We start from the raw sequence: 18,228 nt of genomic DNA on the forward strand, positions 1-18,228 counted from the left end.
ACACGCATACACACAACAGATATTTTTAGCTACAGAGTTGTTCATGTATCATGCATCTAGACTCCTGATGACCCTGAAGTTTTCATATAGGAAGTGTCCACTCAGCAGTTAAATAATCGAACGTTAACCACCCTTAAATGCTCACAGAAAGTTGTTTCCTTGATTAAATAGTGAACGACATTTCTATGTACAGGGAGTTGCTATATTTGCTTCAAGTACTGTTTATTTTGAACAGACTTACAATAAATCAATTATTAGCCTGCTGTATATGTTGATGGAAATTATTTGGGGTAAATGCCATAAAAAATTTTAAAACAAAAGAAAGCAAGGTATGAGTGGTACAAATGTATTCCGCAGGAATGTTTATCGGTGAAAATCACTGTCTCTTGGTGTTAATGTAAATAAAAACATTAACTTTACTTATTTCTGTCACTGGGATAACCTTATAAAAGGTTATTATTTTCTGCAAACTGTCAGTTATTTAAGGCAAATTAGAGGCAATGTGTGCCAGACGTTTTCCATGGGGACTACCGGAGAGTTGTAAAGACAAAGTAAATCATCCCTGTTTCATACAAGCAGGTTTTTTAAGAGTTCGTATGTTGTATGTGAGAATATTCTGCCTATCGACGGTTTCAGCAGTAACAACATAAACAAGCCGCTTTTGTAGTCATCACGTAACTTCCGGTAAACTCCACGAAGAATAAATAACAACAAAGTCCTTTTAAAGTAGTTTATAACAAGCAAAATAAACAACAAGTAATAGATTACAAAAGGACCCAAAACATTTGTTATTTTCGACAAGTTATTTGTTTAAGAGTTCAGTTTCAGCAACTAGTCAGACCATTAAACAAACAGAAACCGGAAGTAAAGTTCGGACCAGACTCTTATCGTGTCACTGCACGTGCGCCCGGTAAAAAGGGTCTATAGAGCTCCTGCAGTTGACGCCACGCAGCCTAAACTCCGACCTTTTAGCAAACAATCTGTAGCATTGGTATCAATAGGGTTGAACAATCATTTTAGACTTTACTATTTCAACATGTTATATAAGGGTTTTATGTTTAATAGTAACCCTGAAATACCATGAAAGAGTTTCAAATGTAGAAAAATCTGGGCTGATACACATTAAAAGACATTATATGGATCTGTTATGTTTCATCTATTAAGTCTTGGGTATATATATCTATATCTTTTGAATTGAAGTGCACAGAAACTCCTGCTGGCGCCATTTATTTCATATTTGCTCCCAGCTTTCCTTGCCTTCCAGTATGGTGGCGTAAACAGAATGAGTGCACTGTAAAAAATGTCTGTTTAAAGTTAAATGAACATTAAACATTTTCAGTTCTTGTACATTACGTTACTGGCAACCAGCTGCAAAATTGGATGAACTTGAAAAACTTACTTTAATTGGTAACACCTAAAAAAAATTTTTTTAGATGTTACCAATTGAAGTAAGTTTTTAAGTTGATTAACTTTTCACTTTTACGGTGTAGTTTTCAGGAACACGATTGAATAAAGTAGTCAAATGAAAAATAACAGCATAGTCTTCACTGTGTGAATCAAATATAAATCAATTCTTAACAAAGTTAATCAGTTAAAGGAGTGAGTGATTTTCTTTGGCCATTTGTTGTTTAATTAACATTAAAAGCTGCAGGTTATTTAGGCTGCTGTCACCCTAAAATGCATGATCCAACATAAAGTTACACCTGAACTTTATTCATCAACTGTTTATAATCGCCTATACATAGCATGGCATGTATACAAGGATACTGACATCATTTTGTGATGAAATTTGGTCCGTTGTACGAGAATTCACTTCATTGACTGCATTCTGTCTGAGATCCGAGTTTCTGGACTCGCTTTCAATGTGAATTCCTGTCACATTTAATGGGCAAGACTGAAACAGTGACACTTCAGTTAACGTTCCCAAGTGTCGCTCAGTCAAGTTGTTCAGGGTTACATAAAATTAAAGGCAGGGTTGGAGCTAGAGTATCCAGGAAGGTAGATCTCCAGGAGAAGGGAGGTGGGAAGTACAATATAGAAATATTTGTGAGGAGTCATTCCATTTATTAACTGTAAGGTTAATTAGTAAAGTTATTACGGGAAGTGCTTTAGGTAAAGTGTGTTGTTTTGATTCATGTAGTGTTGGTGCGAGCGTGCGCGTGTGTGTATGTGTGGTGCGTGTGTGCGTGATCAGTGAACTCTTTGCTTCTGTTGCCTGCATGATGCTCATGATTGCATTTGACCTGTCAGGTCAAATAGAGGGCACCCAGAGGTGGACTGGGGGTAAATCAACATCTTGACACTCTACACTGCATTTAGGGAGACCCTCACTGACCACCAGACAGCATCCGCCACTGATTGATAACAGCTATCGGTCACTTATGGTGACATGAGAGCTCCTTTCCATGCCTTCTAAACATTTACTACATGTGCTTTAATCAAACGGCAATGTCAAAAGAGATCCACTGTATGCCCAGAAAAGCGTATGGCATTTGATTGTGGGATGATAGCTTAGCAATATCATGCTAATTGTCCTCATGTCACTTTGTTCCTTTTTAATGCAATCGATAAACTGTAGACAGAATATACAGACAGAAACAAAGTGTCCAAGTGGCCTATGCAAATCTTTAATCAGTTATATATATTAAGCTTCTTACAGTAACACATTTAGTTTGTTTTAGTAATCAATTTGAATTGTGGGGACAGGCCAGTGCAATGACTTACAGGTATGTTAGGTCAGGCAGAGTTCAGATAACAGCGGTTATATTCTACATGACATTTTTTAAAGATCTGGATTGCACTACTTTTCTATGACGTATACAGGGCTCATTCGTTATCTGCCTAGTGTCCAAAAATGATGGTTCTTGTAGCACATGGGGCCTCATTTATAAAGCGTGCATATAGTACGCACCGATTTGATCATAAGTGTGTAGTCTGAGCAGATGTACGCACTTTTGCTTGTCCGATTGGTGAAAGGATTTTGGAAATATAAGTCATTCTTGCTGTTTGATAAAACATTGACAGGTGCTCTTTTATATATCCGGTGACATTAATAAGGCATCGTTTAAATGCGGAAATCTGCAATTGTTCAGCTGCGCACAATTTTAAGCTCATTTGCAATTTTTACATCTTGCGTCTGAAAGTGAGGCATACGCACGTTTTCTATGCGTACATGTGTTTTATGAATGTGTGCACTTTTTGAGAAATGATCATAAGATCATCAATTTAGGACGTTTCCTACGCAGCACTTTATAGACGGTTTCATCGGACACACGTGATACACGTCTGGATCCGAACTTTACTTTCGGTTTCGTTTTTTTAATGGTCTGACTAGTTGCTAAACTGATCTCTTGAACAAATGCCTCGTCGAAAATAACAAATGTTTTGGTTTCCTAGGTAATCTATGTATTGTTTTTTGTTGTTATATAAAAAAAATTACGTTTTAAGTACTTTGTGGTTATTTATTATTAGCAGAGTTTACCGGAAGTTACGTGCGGACCGCGACAGCCGCTTGTTTATGTTGTTACTGCTGAAACCGTCTATAAATAAGGTCCATGGTGCTTTAATAGTTAAACAACAGCCCTTATTCATATTTTTTGGAGTTCTCTATGCATTTATGCAAGGTCCACTTATACAACTAAAATCTATGTTACCTGAATCACTTGATTCATTGAGCTCATGTAAACTTGATATCTTACACTTAACATTTTAGTTCAACTGAATTAGGAAAATAAGCAGAGAAAACATCAAATCCTTTTCCCCCCAAACTTTTGGCAGTTTAACATTTTGCTTAAAACATTATTGAATTATGGGGGTGTCCTCATAGCCCATGTTTACATCATAATATAACTTGGATTGTAACATAAAATTGTGTCCTGTCACATCCATCCCTCATTTCATTTATTTAACACACACACACACACAGATCCTATTAATAAACAGGAAGTTAATTATTGTACCTCTTCATGACATCTTGTCAAATAATTTTCATCTAACCACACACTCAGAACTGCATTTGTTTTAAAGGGCGATTTATGCAGTATAAGATATGTCTATATTAATAAATCATTTTTTTTAAATATTATTGTTGTTGTTATTATTTGCTTGGAAACACTGCACTTGAAGGGTCTTTTTGATATTTTCCTTTCTCAAACACACGGGCACGTGTGTTTTATGGTAGAGATCCAAACTAAATGCTTCTTCTAGTTTAAAACACACTCTTCACTGCTGGTGCTGATAGACCAAAAGGGTTCCTGCTTATTATCTTCACTGTATTGAGCTAAATATTTATTATTATTATTATTATTATTAAAAAGAATTGTTATTTTCTGTGAGCATCTTGTCCTGGTAAGAGGTGGTAAAGGCTAAGAGTACTTACAGTGGATGCTTACAGTGTATTTCTCGCTTTGTTCTTCCCACACACTTTTCTCTTCCACTTTGATGAAGAGATGTGTGTGTGTGTGTGGGGGGGGGGAGTCGGGAACACTATTATGTCTGTTTCGTGTAAAGATCAGAGAGACACAGAGAGCAGGGAAAGTGTGCCACTGGGGTAAACTCACTAAACATCGACTCTATTATCAGTTCTGCTGTGCTGTATGTAACTCTATATGTCAGCACTGTCTACATGCAGATGAATTGATCAGAGATGAGGTTATGAATAAAACGTCTATGTGTGCATATAACACTTTCCAGGTTTTCTTTCCTGTTTGCTTGCCTTTGTTAATGACGTCATTAATCCTAATGAGACAAATTTTGAGTTTGTGTGTGCTTTAAGATCTGCCTGCCTGCATTACTATCATTGACAGATATTAAAATGAGTAATGTAAAAATACTAAAGTCATATACCTTTCATCTAAAACATTACAGTTAACTACTTCGAACCCTGTCAAACAAAAATATTAATTTTAGTATGTAATTGTATATAGACATACTGTATGAAAACGATCATATATTTCACTGCATGTTTTCTTCACTTCTCAAAACAGCCTAATGTTTATAAGTCATTTAAATATGGTGAAAAAAAATTCTTATTATTGTAAACGATTATTATTTTTACATTTTATTTCGTAATATCTCATCATGGCAACATTTATGTAGGCGTCCACTAAATTAAATATAAATATGTAAATGTCACTGAACAGGTAAATCTTATTTTTGTAATGAAGATCTGGTGAAAAAGAGCTAACTGATATGTTAGCATGTAATGGTTAATTATAGCATTAATGTTATGTTAATGTTAGCCAGATTTTTTACTCTTAGGTCAAATTTGTTTTCTATCTGATACCTGTGAAATACAAATAAAGTCATTTTTAGACTATAGCTTACATTAAATCACAGATTTTCACTGGCATATCTCTTAAAAAATGTATAATTTAATTTATTTTAATGAATGCTTTTGAACTAGCAGAATTGCTACTTGCACTTTATATGGTGTGTGTGTGTGTGTGTGTGTGTGTGTGTGTGTGTGTGTGTGTGTGTGTGTGTGTGTGTGTGTGTGTGTGTGTGTGTGTGTGTGTGTGTGTGTGTGTGTGTGTGTGTGTGTGTGTGTGTGTGTGTGTGTGTGTGTGTGTGTAATTTGATCTAGATTTATCTAAACGAATTTAAACAGTTTACTAATAACTATCCCAAATTTAGCCTGGTCCTCGCCTAGTGCAGATAGCATCTGTCTGGTCACAGTATTAATCACCATGCCACCCCCGCTGATGTCATAAGGAGACAAACATACCTCTAGATTGCTGCTTTGAGGAAGCAGAGGGATTAGAAACTCTGTTTCCATGTTACACCACATGAAAAGCGCTGAGCAGGGTATCATCAACAGAACGTGCTGAACACGTGCAGAACTGCGCTCTCTCTCTCTCTCTCTCTCTCTCTCTCTCTCTCTCTCTCTCTCTCTCTCTCTCTCTTTGCAGCACATATTGTTTTCATACAATAAAAACGACTATGCAACAACCATAAGCCAAATGTTGCATTTCCGTAAGGTAAATGAATAAACAACAAAATCATTCTTATGTATATATGTATTTATTTTTCAGATTGGGATATTACCACATGGACCAAATTAAAGGTGTTCACCTATTTTCTGGGGTATTCTGGCAACACTTCCACTTGTCCACTTGTCACATGTTCTGTTTTCTTCCCTGTGGTGTGGGCATGTAATGAGCTCTCTGTAAAACTTACACTGCTGTTGCCCGCTATTGTTTTGCTGCTTTTCTTTCAGGCCACATTAAACCCTTTATATGGATAGTAAAAAGGTCCATTTGAATTTGACTTCAGAGTCGAGAGAACCCTCCCTGCCCCCTGGCCTCACCTTTTTCAGAGAAAGAGAAGGTGAGTGGTCAAGCCTGGAGGGTTATAGACCTTTTATAGGCTTTTACTCCCTCAAGGTGGACGTTCGCAAGTGATGGCCTCGGCCAAAACGTACCATCTCTCCATTCCAACTAGCAGTAATTCTATTTTTTTTTAAATAAAGTATTTTTTTTAAATAAAGTCGGTCCTTCCTGGATGTCTTATTAAGATGATTTCAGTGTGAGCAGCTGTGGACCAGATTGGGGTGGGATGTGGGCTGAGTGGGTTCTGGGCAGCCCTTGGGGCTTGAACAATCTTCCGTATAGTCTGCTGCCAGGAAATAGTAGGCTGTGACTGATGTGGTCAGCTCTTTGTCACCAGCTTAACTTTGGATTGGTGAGAGTGTTCCTGTGTGTGTGTGTGTGTGTGTGTGTGTGTGTGTGTGTGTGTGTGTGTGTGTGTGTGTGTGTGTGTGTGTGTGTGTGTGTGTGTGTGTGTGTGTGTGTACGTGTGTGTGTGTGTGTGTGTGTGTGTGTGTGTGTCCGTGCACGTGAGATTAGAAAAATGGGATTCATTAAAAAATAAATAAAATGAAACTAAGCATTTTCCACCTTGTTTTGTATTACAGTATGTTCATTAAAGAGAGCTCTTTTAGGATTGTTAGACTTTGTAATCACACTCTTAAGACGCAACAATGCAATAGGGAGGGCAGGTGGGAAGGGAAGTGGCGTGAGACTGGGGGTAAGAAGAGGAACAAGCACGTCAGTCAGCTCCCAGTAAACAGCGCTAGTCACCGTCAAAGGACGTCCTTCCTACACAGGAAGAGAGTGAGGGGAAGACATGTTCACTTTTCTCTTCAAACAAGATTTTACTTCTAGGCCCTTGTTTCAAAACTGCCCTGTGTGTCTCTTTCCATAATTCTAGGACTCTTTCTAATATTTAAAATAAAAAAAAATAATAAATATAATTTCACATTCATCCTGCAGATTGTATTTTCTCAAATAAGAAGCTGTGGCAAGTTCACATCTAGTCTTTATTTCGAATGAATGTTTGTTTGTTTGTTTGTTTGTTTGTTTGTTTTGCTTTTTGTGGCTGGAGTATAGAATGAAAATATCTAATCAAATATATTATTATTATTTGTATTGTTTAAAAACATGCGTTAATAAGATTTTTCCTTCTCTCTTAAAAGTTGTCTATTTGAAAGCTTATGAATCATCTTGGGAATGATGGAGGTTAATGTACAATGAAGATTCTGTTGAATTAAAAATTGTTCAACTTTTTAATTTGTGCCTATTGAAAAATCAAGTGTGTGTGTGTGTGTGTGTGTGTGTGTGTGTGTGTGTGTGTGTGTGTGTGTGTGTGTGTGTGTGTGTGTGTGTGTGTGTGTGTGTGTGTGTGTGTGTGTGTGTGTGTGTGTGTGTGTGTGTGTGTGTGTAGAGTGCGAGAGAGATTTGAGTGTAGCAGTGTAGTAATTGTTAGATCATTGTCCTCTGTGGGTGGAGTCATGGGCGGAGCCAGGCTGTCTTCAACAAGTCAGACAAACATGCTCATGCAGTCAGTCAATCTCAGGCACTTGTAGGAGAAGTCAGTTACTATCTGGACTAGCAGTGGGACAGGACAGAACCGTGAGCTGCACCTGTCCCATACATACACACTCAGGGGAGAGATCACACACAGTCTCTATGTGTGGCTGGGACCAGAACCTCCTGGTAAGCGATATTTTTACTGAGAGATGTTTTACTTGATTTATTTATGTGTGCTTAATTTTGTGTGAAGAGGAAAAGATGTGAAGACACTTTCTATATTAAATAAAGTTGTTCTTTCTTCATATATGGTGTGGTAGTTTGCTCTTGTGAGGTAGAATAACAGTGTCGTTGGAGCATAATTTAATATAGAGTTAATATAATTCTAAGCTGTCAAAGTGTTGTCATTTGTATAAATGTAATTTTGTTTTAAAAAAGTTTTCACGTTTCTGCAGTTATATCATGGGACTGAAGAATTTACACTGGTAGTTTAAAATGTTGATTTTCTATAAAAATATTCAGACTTTAAAATAAAATAAAAAAAATGATAGTTCCTCTGAATACTTGTTTATCTTATTTCCATATTTAAGTTTTTCAGTTTCATTATGAGTTTTGGTTCTACAGCTGTCCTACACACAAAATTATTTTTTCAACAAAGACATATTTAAATGATCACATAATGAAAAACCTTTTTATCACTTTAAAAAAATGAGTTTTTACACTCTTATACATTGAGTTAGTAAGTAATAGTTGGAATTTTAATAGTAAGATCATTTGTAGTTATAACGACCAAAAGAAGATTAATTAAGAATATATGTTTCCTTTATTTATCTTGAAACCTTTTTTTAACATTAAATTAGTTTAAAAGGTTTAATTCAGGTTAGTTTTGACTTTAAACAAGATATGTTATTTTTTGCCTTGTGAATGTTTGAAGGTTGTGTTGTTGTGCCTCCCAATAAAAACACATTTTTCCTTTTCCTCTCTCTCTCTCTTTCATTCTCTCTCTGTCTGTCTCACAATCTTTGGGATGGCTTAGTAGTTCTGTTAGTCTGCCACTCAGACTCCAATTTTAGCGACATTCAGATGCAGACAGGACTTCCTTCCTATGTTTTCCTCTGTTTGAGGCTATTTTTCTACCCAGGGGAGAAAACAGGGCGAGGGGAAGAAGAGCAAGTGATAGATAAAAAAGACTTTTGAATTAGAGAGGAATAGACAGAGAGAAAGAGAGCTTCTGATCTGTCCTGTCCTTATGACAGGGTAAGTACGTCCGTTGGCTTTAATTTAAGTTTTTGTATAGAAATATAGAATTGTAAATAATAAAACTAATTTGTCTTTTTATTTGGGGATTGTGGAGTATAAATATACAAAACAAAAATGTATGTCATTTAACCTGTACCACTTGCCCAAATAATGTTTTGGTTCTTAGTTCTCATAGACTTTCTATCATCAACTTTCATTTCCTTTTTATTTTCGTAGGCTGCCTCTCATCACAGCTCGGCAATGTTGACTACTGAGGGAGCACCCTACACCGGTGACAATGAAGAGCTCAAGATGGACGTAGAGGACGTAGACATGACAAAATGGACGGAGACAGAGTTTGAGGAGAAATGCACCTACACAGTGAAGGACCACATCTGGGAAGGTCCCCTGGAGTCCGCAGACCTCACCCGCGCTGAGGCGTCCTTACCTCGTAACTTAGCCTTCAAACACCCAAGAGACTCCAAAGAGGTAGGGAAAAATGCTCAGGCCTCTATAGCCTCATGTTTGACACTTGTAGCATATTTCTTTTTTGAAATAAACCATAAAATATACCATGTATGAGTCTACTTACAGTAAATTCAAAATATCATTACATACAAGCTAAAAGACACACGATCAAGCACAGCTTAGAGAAGCGAGAAAGAAGGTTGAAGGATTGTGTTTAAACATTGTATCCATAAAGCCACACCTACTCATTAAACACTTGGTATTAATCTTCTTTATCTGCACTTGTCAGCTGAGGTTTTTTTTTTACTTGTTTTGCACAAAAAATTGTTCCTGATTTGCCTGTCGTGCATGTGTGGATGTGTTTAATAAGGTCTAGCTCACATTGTTACTCGGCTAACACAAACATCCATACATCAGAGCACCATGTGACAAGCTCTTCAAGCACGAGAGTGCAAAAGTTGAGAGGCGAATCCTTTACCATCTATCAAAGCTGTTTTATCTGCAGCAGACTGCTGTGTCTGTGTCCGTGACAATTCACAAACACACTACTTTCCGCCTTTCCGCAGCTAATGATTGTTGATGTTTTGATTAAGATTAACCTCTCTTATTTTAAAAGTGTTTATAGATTAATGGGAACGAGGTTATAGATTTTCTCATCAGTGCCTCTGTCTGTCTTATCTCTTCCTGTGAGAAAAAAACTGAGCCCCTTTTATGAGCACATATTTATGAGGTGATAAAGAGTTAACCCTCTTTCTTCAGAAAAAGCTGGGGTTCAAACAGGAAGAAAGTGAGTGAAGTTGTGGTCGCAGGGGAAGATTAAGATGATGGGAGAGTATCGGTGGGAAGAGATTATGCAAAGTGTGCTAAATGAGTTGTAATAGTTCTTTGTGGAAGTTTGTGGTAAGGGATGTGTGGTAAATCCAGGGAGAAGAGATTTGCCTGTGATAACCCCTAGATTCAGTCCAAATGAAATACTTGCCCACAGATTCCTGCACATGTCCACAGAACCGGAAAACACAGTTTACAAATTCCCCAAATGCGTTGACGACTTTAGTAAATACTTTGGTGCTTAAAATAAAAAGGTCATATTGAGCTTTTTAGATGTTCGTTTCAAAGAAAGCACCTGTAGGATTTGAGAGGCATCTTTGAAAACTGTGTCTGTGTGGTTAATGAGAGGTGAGACAGGACAAACGAGTAGTCTCTCTCAGTCTTAAGACGTAACCTTGATGACCTTTGGTTTCCTGTGGCTGTAAAGAGAGGTGACGGATGAAGAGAGGCATGGCTCCATGTCTTTCGAGTGTGCACATCTGGCTAACAATTAATTGTCCTTACATACACACACATCTGTCTTTCTACTAAGCATGCTTAATGTTGTGATGGTTTGAAATAGTTGACAATATGACACAATACCCATATAATTGTAAACTTTTTTAACCACCTTGTTTTTTTAAACCAGGTTATTGGTGTAGTAAGTCGAGAATACATCCCCAAAGGCACCCGCTTTGGCCCCCTAGTGGGAGAAAGTTACACTGCAGAAAACGTCCCCAAAGATGCTAACAGAAAGTACTTCTGGCGGGTGAGTTCTTTTGTTTCAGAAACTGAATAAAGTGGGAATGAACAGGAAAAAACAACCTTTTCTTGTTCCATTGACTGACTTCCTGTCTGACATCATTGAGAATCAGTGAGTTTACATTCTCTGAGCATTTAGAAACTGCTGAGTAAAGATCTGCTGTTTTGGGAACTGCGTTGCTGCATCGGTGCTGAATGACTGAGAACAGAGCAATTCGTTCCGTGTAGCGTAATCTTTATTTGACTGTACAGTGTTCAGCTAGTGGGACAGGAAGTGCTGAATGACTCTGCAGTTCTTCTGCTGTATTATATATATATATGTGTGTGTCTGAAGAATATGTCAGCCGGATCTACACGTATGCTGTTACTCAGAGAAAGAGTATCACATGCCGCTGTCGTTCAAAAGACACCTTTCTTTAACTCGTATCCCGCTGTGACTTTCAGGTGTTGTTTACAGCTGAAGATTGTCCAAAGTCAACACACTCTGCTTTTGTGTTGACTCTGTGTCACTTCCACATTGCTCCCAAAGCAAAGATCCCCAAGTGGAACATCTCTGGTATTTACAGTGATTACATCATTCTTTCCTGTTTTACTATCAGAGCTTTACCGCGTGGACAGATGATCGCAGAGTCATTCGTGAGAGTTTAGAGCTAGAGGAAACATAGTGACGTTTATGTTTTAGAGGAAAATCTTGCAGAGAAATAATGATGTCTTAAGTGTGTTCCTGGAACTAGCAAGCTTAGTGTAAACAACTCAGCGAGACATCATCCCCCTATCAAACTTGAGACCTAATAAGATTGCATCAGAGAACCAGATGGAAAGACACTGTGAATACCGGTGTGGGATAGCTGGGTTCAGGGTCTCTGATGAATCAAAGTTTGACTTTTGAAGAGCACATCCCACTCATTTGATTCAAAGAACTGAAAACTACATTGTAACATTTTAATGACAATGACGTTCTAAAGACTCAACTCTTTCTTTTTTTATTTAAAATTTTGTCTTGTTATATTTGTAGATATACTCGAACGGAAAGTTCCATCATTTTGTGGACGGTCTAGACGAGGAGAAGAGTAACTGGATGCGCTACGTGAACCCAGCTCATTCCCAACAGGAACAGAACCTCGCTGCTTGCCAAAATGGCATGAACATTTTCTTCTACACGGTGAAAGCTATCCCCGCAGACCAAGAGCTTCTGGTGTGGTACTGCCCTGAGTTTGCCCACCGTCTCAACTACCCAGCCTCTGGAGAGCTTATGATGCAAAAACTCAGTAAGTTCAGAAAAAATATTTCATCTTTCTCTATGTGCCATAGATCTGCATATATTTCTGTTTCTTGTCGTTTTAGTTAAAGTCAAGTCCCTGTTGTAGACATTGTACTGTAATTGTAAGTTTTGTAGCCTCTTCTCTTTAATCTCTGCTAAGAACAGAATTATTTCAACTACCCAAATGATTCGTTTTTTCCTCTACAATGTTTTTAAGATGAATAACATTGTTATGTTGGGTCTTACAGTCATAATAAGGTTTGTTTTGCCCAACAAACTGAACGGGCAGTAAAACTCTCAAAGCTAAAATGATGGGACAGTAGAAAGACTTGGGTGGATGGGTGGTAGGGTTTATAGGTAGGTGAACAGGCCAGCCAGTGTGACTCCTCTCCCTAGAGTCATGCGCATACCCTGGAGCCACTGTATGCAGTAGACTCTAACAGACACACATAGTCATACATAGAAGTCTGTAATTACATTTATTTACTCATGGCATCTGCCCATTTATACCTGAGAGCGGCATCTGTATTTCACAGCATTAGGGCTGACAAAACTGACACAAACCTCCCACGTGAAACTAATTTAGAAAACCTTAGGCAGGGACTTTCTATTTCCCTGACCCTGTTTGGAGTAAAATAACCACACACTTCAGTCAGCATATATCCTAAGTCACTTTGTCTTACTGCATCAAAAGGTGTGGGGCACTTCCTTATTTATTTGCCACTTGAAGAGAGAGAGAAGAGGCTAAAAAGAGCCAGAGAGAGAGAGAAAGAGGGAAAATAATAACATCTCCATTGACTAGTTGAACTTCCTGGCAGTAGGGCTGTGCTGATAGATTGATATCTCTGTGATCACTAGCTGTTTGTTTTTGGCAAGCTCTCAAGGGAGGAACAGAACTGGTTTTGTCTGTAGAAGAAAAGTGGGAGGAAAGAACTGATAACCTCTTGGTGTGTTTACACGTAGCAGCTAGGACAGAAGGATAGGGGAGTAGAGTCTACGGTAGATCTTTTGAGGGATACTTATTATCTGCACAGTCACATTCATACTTCAGTTCCACATAATTATCCCAGTGAACAGGAAGCAGGAAGTTATTTAATTGTTTACATCCTTTAAGGAGATTAACAGTGAACTATGCAAGATATATGAGAAAGTAATTTTAATTAACGTTCACCTTTAATCAACTTTGGGCGGGTGGAAGAGTCAGGTAGTGTTGAAAAATGGGTGTATTTAGTCTTGAGACCCAAACATAATTCTCTATGTACTGTGGCATAAATAACCTCATTGCCTCTAATAACAGAGTAAACGTGAAGGCTTTAAGACGGTTCAGAGGTTGTGAAATGCCTTTGATTCCTTTAGGGTCTTTGTGGACACTAAGGGGAAAAGATTTAGGCGTGTAGATTTCTATTAGCAGGATACCATCAGTCCCCCCACACCCTCTTGGTGAACCCCATTAGATAGTATCAGTGAATCTATCCCACCCTGACTGGCGCAGCTGTCAGGCCTCACATCCTGTCTGTAGACCCTAAAACAAGGTAATTTGTCAAACTGTCGCACTAAATGAACCACTTGGGTGCTTTGTTGAAAGTCAGTTTAACTAGAGCAATGTGCTCCGAGGCAAAGGAACTACTGTGTCTTCCAAATAAGAATCACTGTAATTAGATGCATTTCTTTCTTCCTCTTGGTCACCTGTAGCAGTCTATGTAAAGTATGTAAAAATGACTGATGTGTTTTGTGTGTCAGCAGAGCAGAGCCTCATTGAAGTCACTCAGCAAACGGATGTCAAGAACCCAGTGAAAAGGGAACACAGTGTTTCAGAGATTTTGAAGGACGTACTGCAAGAACCTAGCAGACCACTCTCCACCCGTCCCCACTGCCTCAACAGCCCAGACCGACCTCTTTACTCCAGAGCTCTCTACCCGCTCCGTCCCTCTCTGAATGAAGAGTTCTTAAAGAGCAGCACAGCATTTGTGCCAGCCCGTTCTCACAGACAGTATTCGGTTACACCAAGTCCTTCAGCACACAGCAGTCCTATGAGCAGTCCAGAAGGCAGTCCCACACCAGCATCCCTTGAGCCGAAGGACACCCTGCTGTCTTTTTCTCCAGCACTCTACAGTTGTGGCCTGGGCCATTACCCAGGGTACGCACCAGCAGGCCCAATGTCTTTCTATCCTAACCCGCACTATTCACGCTACCTCATGCCCCACTATCCAGTTAGCGGTTTGAGTGGGCCACCTATATTCCCACACATGTACCCCTTTTACAATGGCTTGGTACCTCCTCATATGCCCTTTCCATCTGCCATGCTTCCACCTGAGGGAGGAGGGCAATCAAACATCCTGCGCCCAGCAGCCACCAGTGCCTTTTCTGCAGCCATTTCTTTGAAAGACAAACCGCTCCATGTACATAGACATCCCTACGCTCCCACTGGTGGCTCCCCAACAGCTGGTTGTGCAGCCTCTACAGGTCATCTGCCTACTAAGCCTACCTCAGCTCTTTTGGCTACCAGCCGCTCAGAGGACGAGGCCATCAACCTCAGCAAGATGAAACGAGGCTCTGCAGGCTACAAAAGTCTAGATTACCCATTAAAGAAGCAAAATGGGAAGATCAAATATGAGTGCAATGTCTGCAGCAAGACGTTTGGTCAACTGTCTAATCTGAAGGTGAGCAAGTAAAACATGATTCCTCTGTTGTCCCTTAAATTCTGCAAATGTATAGAAAGTACTCTTAGCTTATCTGTCCTTGTTCCCAGGTGCACCTGCGTGTCCATAGTGGCGAACGACCATTTAAGTGTCAGACTTGTAATAAAGGTTTCACGCAACTGGCCCACCTGCAGAAACACTACTTGGTACACACTGGAGAGAAGCCACATGAATGCCAAGTAAGCCACAGTAATAACCAACCAACAGCATGTGCACTTTTAATGATAATGTAAGATGGAAGTTTATACAAGAATGAGATCCTAAAGGTCTGCATTTATTTCACAGGTGTGTCACAAACGCTTCAGCAGCACAAGCAACCTAAAAACCCACTTGCGACTGCATTCTGGTGAAAAGCCCTACCAGTGCAAGATCTGCCCAGCCAAGTTTACACAGTATGTTCACCTTAAACTGCACAAACGTCTGCACACACGAGAACGTCCGCACCAGTGTCCACACTGTCACCGCAACTACATCCACCTCAGCAGCCTGCGGCTCCACCTTAAAGGCTACTGCTTAGCGGCGACCCCTTCGCCCAGCTGCAACTTGGATGAGCTCAACCGTGTCAATGAGGAGATTGAACGCTTCGACATCAGTGATAATGCCGACAGGCTGGAGGAAATGGAAGGATTTGACATTGAGAGCATGGTGGAGAAGCAGATCTTTGGGATGCTCTGGCAGGAAATGGATTTTAATGCCTCTTACCACAAAGGTACCACCGTAGGAGACCTTCATCCCCCAACACCTCCGTATTGTCTAAATGAGCCTGGCTGTGAGGCCTCTGTCATCAAGGTTCATTGCAGCAGCCCTCTCCCGCTCCTCCCTATCACGGTTAAAAAGGAGTCAGAGGAGGTCATGGAAGACTAGTCTTGCTTACCTTTGGCTGCCTGCCTAGTTCTCTAGGTTAGGTTGTGGACTGCTACAAGTGTACATAATTCTTCTCACAGGAAACAGGCTTTGGCCTTTATGTTCAGGGACTTGAAGTACTCAGGGCTAACAGACATTGATCAAGTCTATCATTGGTCTAGTATGTCCTTCACAAAAGACAATCACATTCTTTTATTAACATTACCGACTAATTAATATTATTTGCTTTTTGTGGTGTTTATTTCTGTTTGTTTCTTAATCTATTTAATTTATGTTATTGTATTGAAATGATGTTTACGATGACTGGTTAATTCATTGTTATTTACTGTTTTATGTAAATGTTTCCTACATATTTCCTAATATTATGTCATTCTTTTGTGAATATTTTCTAACAGTAAATAGTTATGACTGTGATTTTTTTGTCTGCCTAAAGATGAGCACATTCAGGTTTATTTTTATTGTGGGGTGAGGTTTTGACATAGACCTTTTTGTTGAAGGCTTTTTTACTCTAGTTGAGGTCAACGGCATCTATGTGTTGTGTAACATTTATTCTCTTTACGTTGAGCTATACACAATTTAATAATTTTAAAAAGGGCATATTATATATTACCAACAACTGTTACCTCAGACTGTGGGAATGTAAGTGTGTGTGTGTGTGTGTGCGTGTGTGTGTGTGCGCACGTGCGTGCGTGTGTGTGGTGTCCTTGTATGTTAAGAGAGATGTCAATGTTCGTTTTTGCTACTTGAAGAGGAAATGAATCCTAAATGTCCCAAATGTGCAGGTGTACATGTGGACCAAAGAGTAGCAGTCTTACCTGTCACACACTGGCTGTGAACCAGAGACTGACTTTGCATTTTTTTTAAGTGTGTAGCACATTACTGATACCAAAATTAAGATATGTGTAGCTGGTTACCAAAGTTTTTTTTATTGTTTTCAGAATGTTTAAATTACAGATAAAGATGTGTGCATATTCAGTGTAAGACTTGCTGTTGCAGCCCTCTTTTCTGCAGGTTTTTGATGATGTTTGTGGATACTACGACATCACCCCGGCCTTTGTATGCACTGGTTTTATTTTCGTTTGTCTTATGTTTGTAGTGTATTTAAGATTTTGTCCAGCAAAACTGGTAGGACAGTCAACATGTGCTGTGATGTAGTAGCATCTCATGCACTTTTTGTCTTAAAGTATGACCAAAGTCTACAGTAGCCCTCATCTTCAGCTTTAAATTAAAGAGAAAGACTGTTTGTTTACATACTGGTTTACGTAGTTATAGTACCGCTTGACAAAATGTAAATTATAATATAAATCTTCACTGATCAAATGAATTTGTGTGCTGTCTTCTGTTACATACATTTGGTTTCAGTTCAATGCATTGAATTACAATATAGGTTTTAGGACTATTTCAATCTTAATCAGCTGTAATCTTCAAATAAAGATATTTCTATCGACATCAACAGGCCATTTGTCCACAGAATATGAGCTCCAGTCCTCCTTAAACCCTACACAGGATAAGTAGGTTTGGAGAATGATTCGACGTCCCCATTAGATCTCAGTTAATAAACATATAAATTATTAAACAGAAAAATGAACAAATTTTATCTACATAATGTTGCCATCTTTCTTGCCATTTATATGGATCAGTAGAGCGTATGCAAATGTACAGCGGATAAATATGAGGTACAGTACATTGAGAAAACAAAGCAAGCAGCAGAGGAATTTTAAAAAGAACAGAGGAAAGATAAAAGAATAAAGGGAAACAAAATAAACTACAAGTGCAAGTGTGTGGGCCATCATCGTCGTCCCCCAAATGATCAGAGCACCTTAGGGACCTTCAGCACCTGTCCATTAGAAGCCAACATTAATGACAGGTTGACTCAATAGTGAGAGGGTCACAAAGAGGGGAAGGTCAGAGGAAAATTAAAGGGGACCTCCTGTAGGAGAAGAGAGTTTAGTTGTTTGTTCTTAAAAGTGATCCTTCCCCCATCCAAAGCTTAGTTCCAGGTGTAGTCGGGAATGAGAGGGCTGGACTGATCGGACAGAGGGGAAAGTTGTCTTCAGACACCTCATATAATTTAAAAGGGCTCGGCTAAGTTGTAGCTTTCAAGTTATACTTTTATATCCCAATCAGCAAGTGTAGGGGAGTGAATGACACAAAATGAATGTGGGTAAAGTCTGTAAAACGGAGCTGAAGAAGATGTAAACCTTGTCCTCTTCCTCATTAAATCCACTTCAAAGAGTGTTTGCTGCTTTACACAGACACAACCTCACTTTCCCATGGAGAGAAAAGAAAATATGTTAAAAAATACACAACCTTCGATACT

General features: G+C 39.0%; 1 protein-coding gene across 3 annotated transcripts; it reads left to right on the forward strand.

Moving 5' to 3' along the window:
- Nucleotides 1-7,742: 7,742 nt before the first annotated feature.
- On the forward strand, nt 7,743-17,228 carry prdm1a (PR domain containing 1a, with ZNF domain). Of its 3 annotated transcripts, XM_055209401.2 has the most exons (8): nt 7,743-7,994; nt 8,845-9,065; nt 9,285-9,536; nt 10,972-11,091; nt 12,100-12,352; nt 14,086-15,005; nt 15,095-15,223; nt 15,330-17,228. In XM_055209401.2, exons 3-8 carry the CDS (start codon nt 9,309-9,311, stop codon nt 15,906-15,908), a joined length of 2,229 nt encoding a protein of 742 aa, XP_055065376.1. In that variant the 5' UTR covers nt 7,743-7,994; nt 8,845-9,065; nt 9,285-9,308; the 3' UTR covers nt 15,909-17,228. The 3 variants fall into 3 exon arrangements, with proteins under 3 accessions (XP_055065376.1, XP_055065374.1, XP_055065375.1); XM_055209399.2 differs by lacking the exon at nt 8,845-9,065 and having other exon boundaries at nt 7,744-7,994; XM_055209400.2 differs by lacking the exon at nt 8,845-9,065 and having other exon boundaries at nt 7,745-7,994; nt 14,089-15,005.
- The last annotated feature ends 1,000 nt before the right edge of the window (nt 17,229-18,228 follow it).

This window comes from Misgurnus anguillicaudatus, chromosome 10 (assembly GCF_027580225.2).
Source record: "Misgurnus anguillicaudatus chromosome 10, ASM2758022v2, whole genome shotgun sequence".
Taxonomy (NCBI): Eukaryota; Metazoa; Chordata; class Actinopteri; order Cypriniformes; family Cobitidae; genus Misgurnus; species Misgurnus anguillicaudatus.

Excerpts from the sequence above, each read along its gene's own strand:
- prdm1a (XM_055209399.2), top strand. The coding sequence starts at position 7,968 with ATGTGTGGCTGGGACCAGAACCTCCTG. Across the intron at positions 7,995-9,284 it reads GCTGGGACCAGAACCTCCTG|GCTGCCTCTCATCACAGCTC; the intron begins GTAAGCGATATT and ends TTATTTTCGTAG. Across the intron at positions 12,353-14,085 it reads GCTTATGATGCAAAAACTCA|CAGAGCAGAGCCTCATTGAA; the intron begins GTAAGTTCAGAA and ends TTTGTGTGTCAG.